Here is a 20,750-nt window from a genome sequence, read left to right as displayed (position 1 = left end):
TATGATAAGAGTTCATGATAAAGTCGAGAGAATGGCATGAAATGTAGTGTAGTGAAACTTTGTGACTCAACCCGCTAACAGCAGTTTAGGGGTTGAGTCACAAAGCAGAAAATCCACAATTCCTGCCTCACCTCTGTTGTGATAGGTGACACAGCATGCCTTAGATATTGTGGAGGGGGGCTCAGCATGTGTCTTTGTGTGTATGTGTTATTTCCCTGGTAGGCAAGTGAGTTCTCTTTGTCTAAGGTGGGAATACCTGCTGACTCCTTCTCTCTCCCTGTCTCCACTGAGAGAGTTTCTCTCTCCTCCAAGGAGGACATGCTTCTCCAGAGCTCCTGCCATGAAGGCCTGATCCACATATCCGCCTGCTGTCACAATGCAAACTAGTTGGCCACGGTATAGGGAAAGTAATGCTTTAGACTAGAATTCATTCTTCTACAAGAAAATTACTGTGAATGGAATATATCCCAATAAATGTAAGTTCTATCTTTTCTACAATTTAATTAAAAGGTAAAGATAGTCCCCCCTGTGCAAACACCGAGTCATTACTAGTCCATGAGGGAACATCACATCACGATGTTTTCTTGGCAGACATTTTACCGGGTAGTATGCCATTGCCTTCCCCAGTCATCTACAGTTTACCCCCAGGAAACTGGGTGCTCATTTTACCGACCTCAGAAGGATGGAAGGCTGAGTCAACCTTGAGCTGGCTACCTGAACCCAGCTTCCACCAGGATCGAACTCAGCTCATGAGCAGAGCTTGGGCATGTTGCTGCATGTTGGGAGAAAACGCTTCTGACTGGGTAACTCTGCCACCAAATGAAATAGAACTATTTCTAATCAGTTATCTCTACCATGTACTCACTAGATAGCCCAAAGGAGGTTGCTATTCCTCAGCCACACATATCCTCCATCTGCAGGAAGGAGATACTTGTCCTAAAGGGTTCTATTAAGGATCACAGCAATAGAAGCTCTGAGAAGTGCTTTACACATCCCAAAGCAAAGCACCCCAAAGCAACCCCAAAATTACGGAAGCACTTTTTCACACTGACTAGGGAGAAAGTGCTGTGAAATGATTACAGGTGTCACCTGAATAGAAGAGATCTTGTTTAGACCCTTGAGATGTGCCATACTCTCTGGACGGCCTTGGGGCAAATTGCACTCTCTTGGGCTGAGGGCTGACACAAACATAAACAAAGATTTTATTGCCTTATTTGGACCCAGGGTTAAGGCCAAATGGTTCTCGGAAAGTCACAGCAAAGAGCTCTTTGGAATATTGGTGCTAGGGCCAAGCTGCAAGTGACAAATGACACACATTGGACACTTGTCAGCTTCCTTCAAGTTTTGATGGGAAATGTAGGCATCCTGGTCTTGCAGCTTGGCTCTCCGACTGCTGTCCAATGGACTTTTCAACAGTTACTTGTCCAACATTCCGCCAAGCTGCCTACATTTCCCATCAAAACTTGAGGGAAGCTGACAAGGGTCCAACCTGTGTCATTCATCACTTGTAGTTTGGCCCCTAGAATTGTGCTTTTAAAGACTTTTACCCACCCATTCAAGAGAAGATTTTTTAAAATCGCAAACCAAAGGAGTTGAGGAGGTGGGTGATCTAGCCATCATTTCCATGGGCCCATTACAAACTTGGAACATGACATGCAGGCCAATGTTTCTGTCTCCTAAACACATGAGCCATAAAAAAATGCAGTTTTGTTTCTGAAATGTCATTCATAGAATCCATCAGTTCAGATCAGGCCCTAACCCTAACCCCACCTCCTGGACTGAGTAAGGTGTATTGATTTCCCACAAACACTCAAAACTTGCTTGGGATGTGAACTCACCAACCGCAAAGATCTCAATTCCCATGTTCTTCAATGTCTGAGCAGATGGGCTGGCGTCATCCTGTGATTTGCCGTCAGTCAAGAGGATGATCAGTTGGGCAGCCTCTGACCGAGCGCCTGCTTCTGCTTTCAGGTTCTGTTCCAGGACGTGGGTCAGTGCAAGACCTTCAAAGGAAGAAAAAATGAAAGGCAGGAGGCTCCAAAGGAGGGCATTAAACAAATGGTAGAGCAGAAAAATAAGAAATGGTTGTGGCCTGTGGGGCAAAGCAGAAATTCTCCCTTCACAAGTTATACCATAAGTCTGGTGTTCCCAACCTAATTGAGCCTGTCAGCACCGCTGAAATTCTGACACAGGGTGGTGGGTGCAGCTACAAAATGGCTGCCACAGGAGGCAGAGCCAACAAGAAAATGGCTGCCCCATGAGGCAGCGTCAGCAAAAAAAATGGCTGACACAAGAGGCAAAGCAAAGAAGAAAATGGCTGCCACAGGAGGTGGAGCCAGCAGGAAAATGACCGCCACAGAAGCTGGAGCCACACACACAGAGGAAACCCAAATGTACGGAAGAAGATGGGTCATTTGAAAAGTACACTGGGAAAGAGGAGTGAGAGATAATAAAATGAACATTGTAGTGGCAGCGGCAGCTGAAACAACATTGTTTTAATCTGCCCAGTAAATCAGATCTGCAGTAGCCAATCAAAAGACTGGCTGGTGGGTAAGAGTTCCACCTGGCCCCACCTGCTTTCTAACAACACTTGGTGGGCACCAGGAAAGGTCTGCAGGCACCCTGATGCCCATGAACACCATGCCGGGAACTCATACCATGCCCTAAGATCCAAAATTGCCAGATGCAAAAAAGGAATCATTTCTTGACACTTTAATTTGGTTCAGACATCACATGAAATCACGGTTTAACTAAACTAACTGTGGTTCACGTGACTGTCTGAACTCGGGCCACCCTACCAACTGTCAAAAAGAGTCCAATAGTACCTTTAAGACTAACCAATTTTATTGTAGAATAAGCTTTCGAGAATCACAGTTCACAGATGCATCTGACGAAGAGAACTGTGATTCTCGAAAGTTTATGCTACAATAAAATTGGTTAGTCTTAAAGGTACTACTGGACTCTTTTCGATTTTGCTACTACAGACTAACATGGCTAACTCCTCTGCATCCCCTACCAACTGTGGTTAGCTAGGAACTATTGGGCCAGCATTTGAAGCTATTAATTGGAGCTGGTTTATTAACCGCAGGTAGGTTGCTTCTTTATGGGGGCAACTCCCTGATTTGTTCTCATTGCTGCTGAATTTGCATCCTCCACAGAGATTTTTTTCCCATGATGTCCTTTCCCCTCTGCAATTCCTCCCACCCCAAGATAACTTCTGGTTTTTAATACTATCAGTAATCAGATAAATGCAATAATGTTTTAACAAGACATCTTACACAAGGATGTTCAAGTGTAGGGAGACGCAATGATAGCCGGGAAGCATAGTTTTAAAAGACAGAACTAAAGGCTCTGTTAACTTCACCTCTCTACAGGAGGGTAGTTTAAAAAGACAGAGCCTGTGGAGATCACTCCTCAGAAGGTTTATTAATTTCATCTTCACCTCCCTGAAGGCTCTGTCAATTTCTCCTCCCCTTTGGGGAGGCAAAGATGAAATTAACAAACCCTCTGAGGAGCGATTTCCACCAGCTCTGTGTAGAATTTAGCCAGAAGAACCTACAGCCTAAGTCAGTATAAGGCAGTTTCATATGGTCAAATTCAAAAACTGTTTCTTTTGCCCCCAGGGCCCAATCCTTCTTCCATTAACCCCACCCCACCCCAAGCAGGTGAGTGTTTCACCCCTAAACTGGCTTTGATGGCTCATTCATTAGCATCCTTTGTCCAAAACTAAAGAGAAACGCTGGATCACAGGACTGAATGTTCCAGAAGACGACAGATCAAGGGACAATAAAGGCATGGAATGATTGATTATTCTATTTGTTTTAGGAGGGATATTTTTACCCTGCCTCTCAGCTCAATAGCTTACAAGGTAGCTTCCATCATAAAAATAGCACAAATAGCAATATGATAGAGGCTCACAATAAACCATGAAGAATAAAACTCAGAGAATAATGCCACCATCTGGTGCTCACTAGCTAGAGATCTACACATCTGCTCTTGTTCATTTATTTTTGTTTGTTATGTTATCATTACGAGCTTTTTAGTTTCACCTGTTTTCATTGCTGGCATTTCTGATTGACTGTCTTTTACACCATTTTAATGCCCTTCACAGGCAATTGATGCAAAAGTAACCTTCTATTGGAAAAATTCAGGGCTGATTCACAAATGACAAAGTCCGCATTACCTCTGTGTTTCAGGTCAATAGAAATGGTCTGGGTGTTCCATGCTCAGAAGTTAATTTCAAGATGAAGAAGAAAAGACAGAACTTAGAAATAAAAGAAAACAATAATACATTTTTCATTTCCATTCTTCTCTACACTTATCTTTTTTAACAAACATCATACTTAAAATTTAATCTCTCCAAAATTTTCTTTTCCACCACTGCTTCCCTTCTATTTGCTTTTTCCCCAGATTTATCTTCTTAAAAATCAAAGCCACAAATCATAAAATCGTTTTTCCTTGTTTCACGCTTTCTGCCCTTTTAATGGGGCTTTTAATTCTATGAATAAAATAAAAAGTTAATTTTTAAAAAAGAAGTTAATTTCAAGATGTGTGGAGGTTCGATTCGGATTGGGACCAGTGTAAGTTGGAGAGGACTTTGGAGGAGAGAGAATTTAAGCCTGAGGAGCCGCTACTGCCCTGTTGAAGGAAACTTGTGTGTATACCATCAGTACACATAAGTGGTGCCCTGGGCTGCTTGTGATCAGGATAATAATGTGGGGGAGACTTAAGCCCCCTCTCTTTATACACGTTTCATTACTGGCCTGAAATCACCATGCCTGAAATTGTGCACCTAGAAATTAAGTTCTGAGAACAGAATCCTAGAGATTGTCTCCTCAACCCAATGTGTGACAGATACATGAGGACACAAGAGCTTTGTGCCATGTGCCTCAAGGAAGAAATACATGTTACTGAGTATGCTCAAGTGAACCACATTTCAGGTGTCCCTGCTCCATGCACTCGCTCGCACAGTCACACTTCAATTTGCTCCAAGTGAATACATTCACACGTTCGATATCAGTTCCTCCCCAACTGCTAAACGTATCCCTGTTTCCTCCCTCATCCATTCATTGACATGCAGATCTTGACACTTTCTCACACCTTAAAGAAATGCAAATTGGCAAGTCAAAGGAACCTACAGTACTTGTTCTCCCAGTGAAGGACTCATTGCAGATGCAATCACACAGAGGGAGCTCCTGGGAAAGTGGCATTCATGGGCACCGAGCAAGAACAGTCTGCATGCGCATTGAGCACAACACATAAAATCCTGCACTTGAACATCCACAGGCACCAATTCCTGGTTGAGGGTCAGGATATAAACACTTAAAATCAATTGGCCACAAAGAGACCCATCTGCTGTGAGAATGGCACGTTGTGAAATTTGTAGCTTGGAAGGTTTTACAGGACTATCAGCTTACATTCTACATCTGCTTCCAAGGAAAACCTATATACCCAACACAGAGAGTAAGGCACTTTACCTGTGAAAGTGTTTCCTCCTTTGTAATGCAAGCTCCTCAGCGCCCCTAACACCTCATCCCGGGTGCTGTATGTATTCAGGTCCCATTCTGTACGTGGATCACTGCTGTATTGGGATAAGCCTGGAAGAAGAACAAGAAAAAATCAACAGAAAATTTCCAGAGGGAAGTCTGTGTATTGCCAGTGTGATCCAATAGACACCCTGAAAAGGCAGTGCTCTAGTTTCATCTCAGAAACCAGTTTACCAGGTGGGGAACTGACTATTTCTCAGCTCTCCACAGTTCATTTGAGACATCACACCTCAGCACAGTTAAGGAAGCTTACATATGATTTGGTGTGAGATGCCTGAATGCTTTCTGATTGGATGTGTGTGTGTTATGTGCCGTCAAGACCTCCGACCTATAGCGACCCTATAAAGGAAAGACCTCCAAAATGTTCGATCATTAACAGGCTTGCTCAGATCCTGCAAACTGGAGGACGTGGCTTCTTTTATTGTTTTAGGTCTTTCTCTTTTCCTACTGCCTTCCACATTATTGCCTTTTCCAGAGAATCTTGTCTTCTCATGATGTGACCAAAGTACGATAGCCTCAGTTTTGCCATTTTAGCTTCTAAAGATAATTCAGGCTTGATTTGATCTAGTACCCCCTAGAAAACAGAGTTGAGATGTAATCACACAAAGGGAGCTCCCGTGAAAGTGGCATGCATGTGCGCCGAGCATAAATGGCCTGCATGTGAATAGAGGACCACTCATGAAATCATGCACTTGAGTGTCCCTAGGTACTTAGTAACCTGAATTTCCACCCTTAGATCCTACAGATAAGTGATGCGGGAGCTTTTACCATTTTAAAATGTGAATGCTAGAAGCAAAGATGCTCCTTACCGACTCTGATCTTGTCCTGAGCAATGTTGAACGGCGCAACCAAAGCAGCCAGGAATTCTCTGATGAGCCTGAAATTGTTACGGCCAATACTCCAGGAGCCATCCACCAGAAAGATGATATCAGTCCTTGCAGACGAGTGACACTGAAAGTTAGAAACTGAGCCACAAGGAGGAGTTAGAGAGAGAACGGGCTTCAGGCGACCACCAGGTAAGCGTCCCTAGGATTGCACTCCGATCAGGATGGTAGAGATTGGGTGTTGTACCTGTGTACAGCCATGCCATGGTTGTCTGTTTTTCTTATATTGCTTGTGCCACAATATGCTGAAGCTATACTGCATTATTACTGAATTGATGAGTGATTCCATACACGTTGGATAATGCACTTCCAATCTTCTTTATAGATCATTTGCAATGGATTTTTTTGTGTGCGGAACAAAAAATCCACCACAAACAATTGATGAAGTATATTGAAAGTGCATTATCCAACGTGTGTGGAATCAGCCGATGTGTAACTCTCTCTGGTCATCTGTAACCATATTGCAGAAGTTACTTCCTTGGGAGCCTGTTATCTTAGAGAAATATGCGAGTCTCGGCTAGCTGTGACCTTGGTGTGTCTAGATGCCATCTTTCACTCCTTTCCCCAGATGCTGGGAATTATGTATTGTGTAATAATAACATAATAACATTCGATTTATATACTGCCCTTCAGGACAACTTAATGCCCACTCAGAGCGGTTTACAAAGTGTTATTATTACCCCCACAACAATCACCCTGTGAGGTGGGTGGGGCTGAGAGAGCTCCAGAGAACTGTGACTCACCCAAGGTCACCCAGCTGGCTTCGTGGAGGAGTGGGGAATCAAACCTGGCTCTCCAGATTACAGTCCTGCGCTCTTAACCACTACACCAAACTGGCTCCTGACTCATAGTCATAACTGAATAGATTCTCATGGAACTCTTGTAGGCCTGCGCGCCAAAACCTTAACTGTCATTTGAAGCGCGGGAAAATCAACTATAACATAGATTGCTCGATCTGAATGGTCACTTCTGTCAAGCTCCGTGGTGGAGAACAGACCTGAACTGCATTGATCCTAATAAAGCTGATTCTGCTGGAACCAACGTGTGTTCACTGTGAGGGGCTTGAGGGTTTTACCTGCCAGGGACTGACATCAGGGCTAAATTCTCCAGCTGGCCCTGAAGCTCAGGGCATGATCTTTGGCCAGCTACTGTTTCACACTCTAGGGTGCCTAAAGGGTTGCCGTAAGGCAAAAAGAGATGGGAAGATAACTGTGTATGCTGCCCTTTGCGTCTTGGTGGAAGGACCAGATCGGACGACGATGCAAATATGAATTTCTGTTTTAAAAATAGTTTCAGTTGGGTAGCCCTGTTGGTCTGTGGTAGAAGAGCGAGATTCGGGCCCAGTAGCACCTTAAAGACCAACTAGATTTCCAGGATAGGAGCTTTTGGCTCTCAAAAGCTCATACCCGGGACATCTAGTTGGTCTTTAAGGTGCTACTGGATGCAAATCTTGTTTTAAAAAGGAATTGCAAACACTACACAGCTGAAGAAGAATTGCCAGTTATTGTTTTATAAATGTTTGATTTGTCATTGCGGTTCGCTGCCTCAGGAGCTTGATGTCTGAGGGTTGGCCTATAAATCTTTAAAATAAATAACTATTCAGTGGTGCCTTTACGCATCCCATTTATTTTTCATTCTTTCTCCAGACTCAGAGAGCTCAGTATATGAACTGGATGATGCTTCCCCCACCCCCGCTAATCCAATATAACTTGGTCTGCTTCATGGCCCAGGCCGCAATATGAACTTGAGTCCTCCCTTGAGAGGCCGTGCTGTAGCCACTACTCAGTACTGCCTCTCATATTATTAGCATTGCTGTCATTCCTAGAGTGTCCTGAAAAGTCAAAGCTGAGTGTTAGTACAGGTTTAGTATTTGATACTGTCATTGACTGCAGCGAGGAGACTATTAAATTTTAAAAGCTGTCACTTAGAGGAGGGGAGCTGCTCCTGTGGGCAACAGAGGATAGGACTCAAAACAAGGGCTTTAAACTACAGGAGGGAAGGTGCTGGCTGGACATTAGGAAAAACTTCTTCATGTTAAGGGTAATCCAGCAGTGGAATCAGCTGCCTGGGGATGGGTTCCCCTCATTGGCAGTGTTCAAGGAGCAGCTGGAGGAATACTTGTCGGGGATGCTTTAGACCATTCCTGCACTGGGCAGGGGGATGGACCAGATTGTCTGTAAGGCCCCTTCCAGTTCTATGATTCTATGAAATGATTTCTTGCACCTCCATAGCAAAAACAAATCCTTTGTATGTAGAAAACTAACATATCAGGAAAGAAGGCTATGCTAGAACTCTTGTCTATGAACCACAAAAAAACCGAACCATGAGGTTTGTCGTTCGTGGGTTTTCATGAACCAGGAACCATGAACTGGGGCAAGTTCACAAACCAGTTCATGGTTCGTGGGGTTTAAATGCCCCTTTCCGGCCGATTAGCAGCAGCAGGGAAAGAGGCATTTGACAGTTTAAAGGGCCCTTTCCTGCCTTGCAAGTGGCAGGGCCCTTTAAACAGCTCAGACCCCAGCCCCCAGCCCTAGCCCCACACTTACCTTGCCCAGCCACCCCACGGGCCCACAGTGTCCTCCCCCTCCTCCCGCAAGGGTGGTGGAGGAGGCCAAAAACGGCCGTTCTGCCCCTCAAATGGCTGCAGCAGCTGGGCAAGGTAAGTGTGGGGCTGGGGCTGGGGGGCTGGGGCTGGGGCTGAGGCCTGCCAGCTGATAGTTTAAAGGTACCTGCTGCTTGCAAGTGGCAGGAAAAGTTTATATGGCATTTTATATGGCATTTTTATATGGCATTTAAACTGCCCTTTTAATAGGAACCAAATGAACCAGTAGACCAGTTCATGGACGTTCATGGAAATGAGCTTCCACGAACCACTGGTTCGTGAACCACGCACTGGGCTGTTTTGTGGGTTTTTTTGGTTCATATTTTTGGGTTCTTGCCCATCTCTACTCTTGTCCCTTGCATCTGGTTCTCTGTGCAAAAAGTTTTTTTTTTATTTTAATATGGAGCAGAAAATAAATATGCAACCGCTCCCGACTGTCACCCAAAATCTGAGATAGTATAGCCCTGGAACATGTTTATCTCTGAAGCTTTTGCTCGTGTGACCTCAGTGTAGTCTTATAAAATGAGCACACATCAAATTTTGCTGATGAGCGCTCTTCAGATAACATGCTTGCTCTCTGTTGTTGATATCTGAGAGCCAAGCTACAAGTGATGCCTGACACAGGTTGGACACTTGTCAGCTTCCCTCAAGTTTTGATGGGAAATGTAGGCGTCCTGGTCTTGCAGCTGTAATGGAGAGCCAAGCTGTAAAACCAGGATGCCTACATTTCCCATCAAAACTTGAGGGAAGCTGACAAGTGTCCAACCTGTGTAAGGTGTCACTTGTAGCTTGGCTCTGAGTGCAAAATTGAAACTGAGAACAGAAGGCTTGACTTTGCCAAGGCAGTGGCTGCAGATGGGATAATGGTCACCCTTATATTCTGTAGCAAACCTGTACAGCTGGTCTGATCTCTGGCACAACCATCCCTCCCATGCTGTTAGGTCTTTAAGGGAGGTAGAAGAGGCCATTGGGAAGGGTCCCCCAATCAATCAGTGAGCTTGGGGGGGGGCAATGGGAGCTATGAGTTCTGAATGGGGTAGGGTATGAACTTGCTTGCCACATATGGAAACACAGTGGCTACTCCTCTCAAAGGAAAGGAAGAGCATCATTGCAAAGAGTAATTCCTATTTTCACAGTCAAGTAGACGCTTGCGTTGTGTGCAGGCCACAGGTGTGCTAAGCTGATGTGGCAACCTCCCAACATGAAGACAATCCACCCCTTAGGAAAATATGCCCCGGCGTGATTTTTGTGCATGCTGTCAACTCAATTCCATCAATGCTCTAATCCCATTTTTTCCCCTTCCTCAGTGCTTTGGCAACAGCCGAGCTCAATGGCAGCTTTCATCTGATACCCCTTTGGGGTGAAATTATTCTGACGCTTTCTCTTAATCAGATCGGATCTGTTTTACGGATTTCTAGCATAGCATCGTGCTTGTAAATCCTTCCCCACCGCTCGCATTGCTGGCCTTCTGATGGAGCTTTTAATATGGTAACAAAAATGCACATGCCCTGAAGGGGGGGTTTACTGAAGGGGCTGAGAAAAGCTCCCATGGCTCTCCAATTTTACAAAATCCTAACAGCCTTGGTGGCCAAACTACAGAAGGACCAACAATGTGATTCTGTGTGTGAAGTTTGAGCACATTGCACGTTAAATGGGACGTTATTTATTTCATTTATACCCACCTTTTCTTCCCAATGGGGGACCAAAGCGATTTACATCACTCCATTTAATTCTCACAACAATCCTGTGAGGATGGTTCTCCTCAGAGAGTATGACTGGCCCCCGGTCACCCAGCAAGCTTCTACTGGCATTGTCCTCTCCACAAAATCCCCAGACAATGGCTCTTTTGAGTTCTCAATTCTGATTTTTAAGTGGGACTGAGAATCTCTCTACACAATACTTTTGACATGCGCTCTTCACGTGTCGGGAGGCACAATGTTAGCCAGGATGCGTAGTTTTAAATGACAGAGCCGGCGGAGATCGCTCTGGAGGGGACGGATTCTCTCACAGGCCTCTGCTGCCTCTGGCGTCTCCCCTTCCGGAGCCTTTGCCCTGCCAAGACTCGGTTAATTCAAAGTTTTAAACAGCGAGGGCGGTAGGGTAAAAGCTCCAGAAGGGGAGACATGCCAGAGGTGGCAGAGGGCTGTGAGAGAATCTGTCCCCTCCGGAGCGATCGCCACCAGCTCTGTTTTTCAAAACTGCTTCTTGGCTAACATTGCATCTCCCAACACTTAACAGATACGTGCCCCAGCGTCTCATGTACAGAGACTCTGAGACAGCAGTACTTGGCGCACCTCTTGACGCACTCAGAAAGAACAGTGGTCTCAGGTCCACCCTGGCTGGAAGGTGTGGCTAGTAGCCATAGGGCTGCCAGGTCCCCCAGTGGGAGCAGGGGATCCCCCACTGCCACCCACTTAGTCAGTGGGAGGAAAAGGCCCCAGAGAATGGGCTCAGGAGGCAAGAAACATCCCAGACCAGAGAGCTGACCAAGGTAAGTGCCACCCTCACCCCACCCCCTGCGCTGGGAGGTCAAGGGGACCTGCCAACCCTAAGTAGCCACTAATCTTCAAAAGCCGGAACACACATTCTACTTGCTACTGATTGTACTAATCTCACACTACGTAATCTGCCTTGAGTCTCAGTGAGAAAGGCGGACTATAAATGACATAAATAAAAATAAATATATATATATATTTGCTGGCAATTCTGGAGGGCTTTCAAGGCAAGAGGCATTCAGAGGTGGAAAAGAGCAAGAGTCCTGTAGCATCTATAAGATTAACAAAATTTGTGGTACGGTATGAGCTTTCGTGAGTCACAGCTCACATCTTCAGACACAGACACAGATAGCCGAAGAAGTGAGCTGTGCCTCACGAAAGCTCCTACCCTACCACAAATTGTGTTAGTTTCAGGGCTTTCTTTCTGGGAAAAGAGGTGGCGGAACTCAGTGGGTTGCCCTCGGAGAAAATGGTCACATGGCTGGTGGCCCCACCGCCTGATCTCCAGACAGAGGGGAGTTTAGATTGCCCTCCGTGCTGCTGAGTGGCACGGGGCGGGGCCACCAGCCATGTGACCATTTTCAAGAGGTTCTGGAACTCCGTTCCACCGCGTTCCAGCTGAAAAAAAGCCCTGGTTAGTCTTATAGGTGCTATTGGTCTCTTGCTCTTTTCTGCTGCTACAGACAGACTAACACAGCTACCCATCTCGATCTGTTCAGAGGTGGTTTGCCATTGCCTGTCTTTGCAGACCCTGGACTTCTTCGGTGGTCTCCCATCCAAGTGCTAACCAAGGCTGACCCTGCTTGGCTTCCAGGAACTGATGAGACTGGGCTAGTCTGGGCCATCTTCAGCAATGAGCTAAACAAAAAGTCTGAAGCTGCCAATTTCTTCGAATAACGCAAGGGCACTCCCGGGCCATCCTGATTCCCAAGGAGGAAGGCCGTCTTGCCCCGGGGAACGTCTCAGGGCGAGATCTGTTGAGCAGGACTGTTGTGCCATTAGCCTTTCAACCACATTCTGCTGCTCTGCACCATAATTCTGGCTGTGCAAACTTCACGTCTGGAGTGTCCTTAACTGCCAGCTGCCAGTGACATAGCCTAGCCGACATGGCAATAGAGGAACCAGTGCAGGCAACTAGGGGAATCAATCAATTAATTAATTACATTTATTGGATTTTTTTGCCCACCCTCCCCATAAGTAGGCTCAGAGTGGGTCACCATATAATAATAATGCAATACGTTAAAATGATAACAAATTATACAATAATAAAATAGCATCGTCACAGAATTTGTACATTTCATGGACCTCTAACCATACCCCTTGGGAAAGCAGCTGCGTTGATGTACCCTTAAGAAACAAAGCTCACCTCTCCTTAAGCTTTCCCGGGTCGTCTTCTCTTGGGGCAGATAGTCTATTTCAAAATCCATCTGACTTGGGAGAGGTGTTATCCTCGTTGTAGTTGCGGGTGCCAGGGTCACCGCTGGCTCTGCACTGGAGGCGTTTTCAATCCTGCTTCTGGGCATGGCTGCTTTTTGCCTTTTCTTGTCTGGCTCATCCTTTCCTATGTTCCAAAGCATCACAAGAAGAACAATCACTTTGGACCCACATGCACTTGTGTGTAAACTCATATTAGAATACACAGAGCCTCTCTACACGAGACATCTGACACGTGAAGAACACGCATCGGGAGATGCAATGTTAGCCGGGAAGGGTAGTTTAAAAAGACAGAGCTGGCAGCAGGATAAAGGCTTTGCTATACACTGGAGCTGGGTGAAGGGGCTGTGAAATGCCAGAAGGGAAACCTCAGCCCATTAGAACCTCTCCAGGTCTAAGCCTGGCTCTGGAAGGCAGCTCCAGCCCGTTTCCATTCCTCGCTGCCCTCTGGTTGCCATTGCACACGAAGGTGAAATTGACAGAGCCTTGGGGGAGACGAAGATGAAATTGACAAACTCCGCCACCTCTGTCTTTTCAAATCAAATCAAAGGTTTATTACAGTCGCAACTATGTTTCCCAGCTAACATTGCGTCTCCCTACACTTGACAAACACACACAGAGGTGTCTTGTGTAAAGATTCTCGAAAGTTTATGCTACAATAAAATTGGTTAGTCTTAAAGGTGCTACTGGACTCTTTTTGATTGTGTAAAGAGACTCTCAGACTCCTGTAAAATCGAAAAGAGTCCAGTAGCACCTTTAAGACTAACCAACTTTACTGTAGCATAAGCTTTCAAGAACCACAGCTCTCTTCATCAGATGCATCTGAAGAAGAGAGCTGTGTTTCTCAAAAACTTATGCTATAATAAAGTTGATTAGTCCTAAAGGTGCTACTGGACTCTTCTATTTTGCAGCTACAGACTAACACATCTAACTCCTCTGGATCTTGAAGATTTCTGGTTTTCACGTAAGGCTTGGCTGTTCCTTTTTATATACCCCCTTCCCCAGTACTCAAAAGCTTATGCTACAGTAAACTTGGTTAGTCTTAAAGGTGCTACTGGACTCTTCGATTCTGCTACTACAGACTAACACGGCTAACTCCTCTGGATCTCAGACTCTTGTACATACTTATCAGAATTTCGCTGGTAGGTGGCAATGTGGCTTCAGTCTCCAGGATATATTCAGCAGCTGTGGTCTCCAGGAACGTCTCTGCCTTTTCCGGGGCGCTTGTCGGGTTCCTTCTGTTACTTCTCGCTTGGGAGAAGTTTTTTAGTTCTTCAACTGCAACAGCCAAAGGATCGGTGGATTTGAGTCAAATGGCATACCAACTGTTCAACTCTCTGAATAAATATTTGCACAACCCACACATTATTTTAGATCCTGTTCTTTCTTTGAGAAACTCAGGGCAGCACAAGAGGCCCCTTTCTTCTCCATGGCAGCCCTGTGAGGCAATTGAGGCTGAAGGGCCCAAAGTTTCGTACTAGCTTTACCATGTGCCTGCTTACGGAGGACAATCTCCTAGGGATTCATCCCATGTCCTGCTGCCGCTTGGAGCAGTAGAGGGAGAACACCCAAAGGAAAAAACATCACCAGCCTCTGTGCCAGTACATCCCTTCTGGGTTCAACCACAGAGTTTTACCATAGAGTTCTGGAGATTCCTAGAGCTCCCCATTGTCACTAGAGCTACCCTTTCCGGAATGTACCTGGAAGTAATGTGGTGATGTGGCTGCATCACCAGTGTGACAACGCCCCTGTCCCTGCCCCTCAACACTCCTGCTGGTTGCCAAGCTTAGCCTGGCAACCCTAACCCACCAGACATCTTTGTAATCCCCACTTCTATCCCCTAGGATTACAAAAAATTAGAAAAATAATGCAAAAAGGGAAAAAAGCAGACATGATATATCATAAACATTGCAGAAAATTGAATAACAAAAACAGAAGACATTGCAGTGAGAATATAGCATTTTCCTGGATTCCTCGCTGGTCCAGCAGCCCCTTCCAACCACACTCCCCGCCCTAAAGAGCATAGGACCTGTGTGGGAGGGATAGATGCACAGGTTGACGGGGGTGGTGAGAAAGGATGAGAGGGTGAAGACAGTCCTCCTTCTTCTTCCTCAAGTGCAGCTCTCCTAAGGAACGAGGTCAATTTCATCCTCTCATTCCACCTCATTCCAGACCACCAAATCGGGTTGCCAACCTCCAGGTTGTGGCTGGAGATCTCCCAGAGTTACACCTGATCTCCAGGCGACAAAGATCTGTTCTCCTGGAGACAATGGCTGCTTTGGAGGATGGACTCTATGGCATTATATCATCCTGGGGCCCCTCCCCAAACCCTGCCCTTTTGCAGGCTCCACTCCCCCTAATCTCCAGGAATTTCCCAGCCTGGACCTGGCAACCCTACCACCAACTAGAGTTGCTAGCTGGCCTGGAGACAAAAACACCCCATCCCTTTAAAAATAGAGGCATAATAGGACGTTATTGACCTCCATGCCATGAAAAACTTCAGCTGCCCATTTCCCACACTTTAAGCCACTATATGGGGCATTTGTCTTGAGTCCTGTTGGTAACCCTCCCACTGAGCCACACCGCATCGGTCCCATAATTCCAGGAATTATTCTTCTGGGAGTCAGAAGGGACAACAGAAACAAAGAGGAACAGGAGGAAACACTTGGTTCTTTCTAAGCAGTAAAGAGTCCAGTAGCACCTTGAAGACTAACCAATGTTATTGTAGCACAAGCTTCCGAGAACCACAGCTCTCTTCGTCAGATGCAACTGAGGCTCTCGAAAGTTTATGCTACAACAAAATTGGATAGAATAAGGTGCTACTGGACTCTTTATGATTTTGCAACTACAGACTAACACGGCTAACTCCTCTGGATCTTTGTTCTTTCTGTGCACTGTATGTTTTACTTCTTTATTAAAATACATATACTTTCTCGCCTTTCTCTTGCAGCTCCAGGTGAATGATGGGATACATACCAGTATTTTGTCCCTGTTCTACGTTCCCTGATGCTTTAGTCTTGCTAGAGCCATGAACCTCCAGTATGATCTAACAAAGATTTAGCCCTCCACCTTCAGCCTTGGCAGTGCCATTGATAACCGGGACGCTCAAAGCCAAAAGCGCACTTACTCACAAACCGCCTCTTGACAAAGAGAGCCTCTTGGGAACCGTTAAGGATGTAGATCTGCAGAGTGTACTCTTTTGTGGGGCTCAGCCCCCCCACTGTTGCTTTAGCTGTCTTGGTTTTGAGCATGACCTCCTGTTCCGAATCTCCTGTAAGAAGCAGAAAAGGAGAAACAATGAAGAGAACAGCTGAACTCAGGAAATTTCTCGCTGATTCCAGTGCCTAAGGGGAGTAACGATGCACCTGTATATGCAAAAACCTCCCTCCTTGTTTTTGCATAGTTTGGCACTTAACAACGGGCAAGAAGATAATCCTAATTAATGGCCTTTCATGCTAGGAAAAGAGGAAGACCTAAAATGAGATGGCTGGACCCCATAAAGTAAGCCACAGCATCCAGTTTGCAAGATCTGAGCAAGGCTGTTAATGATAGGACATTTTGGAGGTCTTGTATGCATACAGTAGCCATAGGTCGAAGGCAACTTGATCACACACACACACACAGTGTGTTTAGCAACTACAAGCTTCTGGAATATTTGCCACCAGCCCACATAACTGGGAGGGGGCTGAGAGTTTTGCAGTCTGAATTACGGGTGTTTCCAAACTTCTCATCCAATTTTCTTCCTGGATTTTGGAGCGCTGAAGTACATCCTTTGGTTTCCAGCAGGGGACTGATGCATTAGGAATTCTCTGATGTTTTCAAACTTTGTGCAGAGCAATTTCCAGATTGCAACAGAATTGCTTTTTTCTGCAGTGTGGCATCAGTTATGCACACAGGCACATCAGTAGCACAGGAGGGGGAGATGAGATGCAAATGAACTGAAGGTGGCGGATGCAGCGGCAATCCATGGCTGTTGATTGACGAGGAACATGTGGCCTGGATGTGAGTTATGATGTCACTGCTTCTAGACATTAGGAACCTGCACATCCTGTTACTGTAGCAGTAATGGTACTTCTGACAATTCTCCTTGCTATCCTCTGGTAAGGACGCTAGATTCCCCTCCCCTGCCTGCAGTCCATAGCAGCAGTGGCTCATCTCCAGCAAATCAATGTAAGAGCTCGATGGGACAGAAGCCTCTTGTGGAATCACTGCAGATTAAGTAAGAACAAATGAAATGAATGGTATTGATTGTGATTAGAGATGGGCACGAACAGCATTACGAACGCAAAAAAGCCCACGAACAGCCTGTTCGGCTGTTCGCGAACAAGCTGTTCGTGAGGCCCCATTCTAAACAAAGAGGTGGTCGTTGCAAGCCTAGTTCGTTGCTGTTTGTCAAGCCAGATAGGCAGGTCTTCCTTCCAAGTGTGGACTGGAGCTCCAAATTTGTTACAAGAGGAAAAGACCAGGGGGGAGGGGGGCTCCCAGCTCTGGCTTTCAGGGAGAGACAGCTGCTGTTAGAGAGACAGGGTGAGTGCATTGGAGCTTGAATTTTCTTTGTGTGTGGTGGGATAGGGATCTACCTCTTCAGGTTCCAGGTCTGCTGCCAGACTCTGGGGCCAAGCTATTATTTATTATTAGTACCTTTCCTGCTGCCTACTCAGGTAAGGTTTTTGGGAGTGGTGCGGTAGGGATCTACCTCTTCAGGTTCCAGGGCTGCTGCCAGGCTCTGGGCCAAGCTATTACTTATTATTGGTACCTTTCCTGCTGCCTGCTCAGCTCAGGTTTCTGGGAGTGGTGCAGTAGGGATCTACCCCTTCAAGTCCCAGGGCTGCTGCCAGGCTCAGGGGCCAAGCTATTATTTATTATTGGTACCTTTCCTGCCGCCTGCTCAAGTAGGGTTTCTGGGAGTAGTGCAGTAGGGATCTTGATGGCTGGAGGAGAGCTTGCTGGCCCCCATGAACAATAAACAACGAACATGTTCGTGAAACGATCATGTTCATCAGTGTTCGTTGTTCGTGGATGGCAACGAACAACGAACACCATGTTCATTTTTTTTCTATTCGTGCCCATGTTTAATTGTGATTCCCATTTGGTTCTGATACTCTAATCAATGTAACAAATGGAGCTTTTCCAGATATTTTTATATGTTTCCAAATGAACACATCTTCATGGAGTTTGACTCAACAACACTAGACTAGATGGATCCTCGACCTGAACCAGTGGAGCTTATCTTCACAAGTACATCCTCCTTTTCATTTCAAAGCAAATGTTTTAAATATAAAGTGTTAACACCTTTCACTGCCTGGTAAGAATCAATTATTTTTTAAAAAAACCTTAACATAATTAAATAGTTGGGTGAATGACATCACAAAAAACCTACTTCACCCACCAGGAATGCTGTATTGCCCATACAGGCATCCAGAAGAGGTTCTTCTCTGATTTGCAAACCTATAATCAGCTTAAGGTTTTGGAGTGACAAGACTGCATATTTTCTACATCTGACTGCGTTAGAACAGGCAATAACAGTTTGAGCGTATATGGAAACCTTTAACTATACAAGGGGTTGGATCCAGTGAAACCGTTTAGCTAGCAACGGTGCTTTCCTCCAGCACGAGGAGAATGCCCCTTGATAAGAGGCTTGAAAGAATGTCGTGTGTCAGAGGACGGCTCCTTGAAAGAACCACTACTAGTGGAACAGATCTGAGGAGTCCAACCGGGAGCCATTCCACCATTTGCTGAGAGTTTAGAACAGCCTCTGCAAGATAAGTATCCTGAGAGCGCTGGGGAGACATTTCGGAAAAGTTACGTTAGATGCATCCAAGAGTACATGCAGGCCAAGTGCTGTTATTTCTTCAGCTGCAGAGCAGAAATTTGAGCAGAGAAATTTAAAAAACATTAGTGAACACACAACTGCTTACTCCAGCCTAGGGTTGCCATGCACCCTCTTATTACAGGTGATCTCCTGCTGATCATTCCCAGATACAATCTGGAAGTGACAATGATAGCTCTAAGAATCACTGGAAACTCTATGGTAAAACTATAGACTTTACCATAGAGTTTCTCTATGGTAAAAATAAAGGGGGAAAATATTGCCAACTTTTGGGATGGTTGTACCAGGAAATGAAAATGGTAGCTGTAGGAATCGCCTGACACACTGTGGTAAAATCATAGAGTTTACCATAGAGTTTCTGATGATTTCTAGAGCTACCATTGTCACTTCCAGGCTATACCTGAATCTTTCCAAGGAGAACCCTCCCACAGCTGGGACCTCTGTAGCATTTACCTGCCATAGGCTTCACACGGACTTTGTACCCATTGGTGTTTCCTTCCGTCTCTTTCCATTTCATCTGCAGTCTGTCTTCCGACAGGACTGTCAGCTTCAACCGGTTTGATCCTGATAGAAAAGCATAAACATCTTTCAAACTGTGCTCAGAAAGGGGTACACACACTATACACAAGAAAATATCGATTGTGCACATGCTTCTCAAATTGAGCATCGAAAACTACAGAATGACAGAACAAGTGCACATGAATAGGCATGCCATGGTTTTACTGTACTTCCTCATTCTAATGTGGTCAGTTTTGTAGGATCACAGTGGTAGCTTGGCGTAGATGTGCTTTGCAGTTTGCAAAAATCATAATGCAGGTTCCAAACTATGGATTATGTTCCAGAATCCTCTGATGTGATTAAAAATTGCTCTACTTTGCCCAACTGTTAGCAAATCATCGCTACATGTGCAAATCTGTCCCTATATGAGCAGGCTAAATTTGCTTTGGGAAACTGTCAATGACTCTCTTTTCCTGCATCTTGTTGGAAGTGAAGAACTCTGGTTGCCAATGCCCATTCAGAGAATTCCTGGAGATTTGGGAGTGAAGCCTGGGGGAGGGTGGAGTCTGGGGAGGGGAGGGAGGTCAGCAGGGTTGTGGTTCCACCCAGAGTAAACCTCCAAAGGTGCCACTTTTCTCCAGGGGAACTGATCTCACTAGTCTGGAGATCAGGTGTAATTCTTGGAGAAGGCCAGACTCCACCTAAAGGTTGGCAACCATAGGGTAACATCTCTTTGTACCAAACCCAGTAACGCTCCAGAAGGGTCAGTAGAGCTAGATTGCTACTCTCGGGGACTTCCTTCCTTCCGGCTGCCTCTTTCTCTCCCTGCTGCTTTGTCTCATCTCCAAGAGGGTGAGGTGTTCTTTCAGTATCTCTCTCCATCCTAGCTTAGACTGATAGCTAGAATGCTTCGTGCTTTAGCCGTAAATAACATCCATTACTTTTCCAAAGAAACCAGCATTGTGTGGACTTATTCCTAAAATCAGCATCTGCCTCTTTCCACTGCGCAAACCAGCCATTAAGCTTTCACATCTATGGCCAGGTGTGGCCTCCAAGAAGAGTTGCCAACCTCTCAGAATTAAAGCTAATCTCCAGACTACAAAGACTAGTTCCCCTGCAGAAAATAGCAGCTTCAGAGAATGGACTCATTAAATCACAGGCCTCCTGAGCTCTCTCCCCTCCTTAAACTCCACCCTCCCTAGGATCTATCCCAAAATCTCCAGGAATTTCCCAACTTGAATTTGGCAACCCTACTTCCAGGGACAGAATGAAGAGCCCAGACCACAGTCTGCCAGTCTAGATACAATGGAAGTCAACAGCTGGGCCAAAATCTCATCTGCCAGCCAGCTTCAAACCACAGTTTCAGATTCTGGCTTGATAACCACACTCAGAGCGAAACTACAAAAGTCGAATTACACAAGGACACTCATGTGAAGGGAGTCGCAATGTTAGTCGGGAAGC

At 45.6% G+C, this 20,750-nt stretch overlaps 1 protein-coding gene across 1 annotated transcript in view; it reads right to left on the bottom strand.

Moving 5' to 3' along the window:
• The window catches only part of COL20A1 (collagen type XX alpha 1 chain), a 156,038-nt gene extending 135,867 nt beyond the window's left edge, over positions 1-20,171 (bottom strand). Inside the window, exons 1-8 of the mRNA XM_054980462.1 lie at positions 20,075-20,171; positions 19,245-19,355; positions 16,089-16,232; positions 14,087-14,239; positions 12,894-13,088; positions 6,356-6,511; positions 5,478-5,597; positions 1,839-2,003 (exon numbers count right to left, since the gene is read on the bottom strand). Coding sequence (XP_054836437.1) covers positions 1,839-2,003; positions 5,478-5,597; positions 6,356-6,511; positions 12,894-13,088; positions 14,087-14,239; positions 16,089-16,232; positions 19,245-19,355; positions 20,075-20,171 — 1,141 coding nt within the window. The remainder of the gene's footprint in view (positions 1-1,838; positions 2,004-5,477; positions 5,598-6,355; positions 6,512-12,893; positions 13,089-14,086; positions 14,240-16,088; positions 16,233-19,244; positions 19,356-20,074) is intronic.
• Positions 20,172-20,750: the final 579 nt, after the last annotated feature.

Source organism: Eublepharis macularius, chromosome 5, assembly GCF_028583425.1.
Source record: "Eublepharis macularius isolate TG4126 chromosome 5, MPM_Emac_v1.0, whole genome shotgun sequence".
NCBI lineage: Eukaryota > Metazoa > Chordata > Lepidosauria > Squamata > Eublepharidae > Eublepharis > Eublepharis macularius.
Note: the sequence above shows the minus strand (reverse complement) of the source record. Positions and strands in the feature narration are given on the sequence as shown.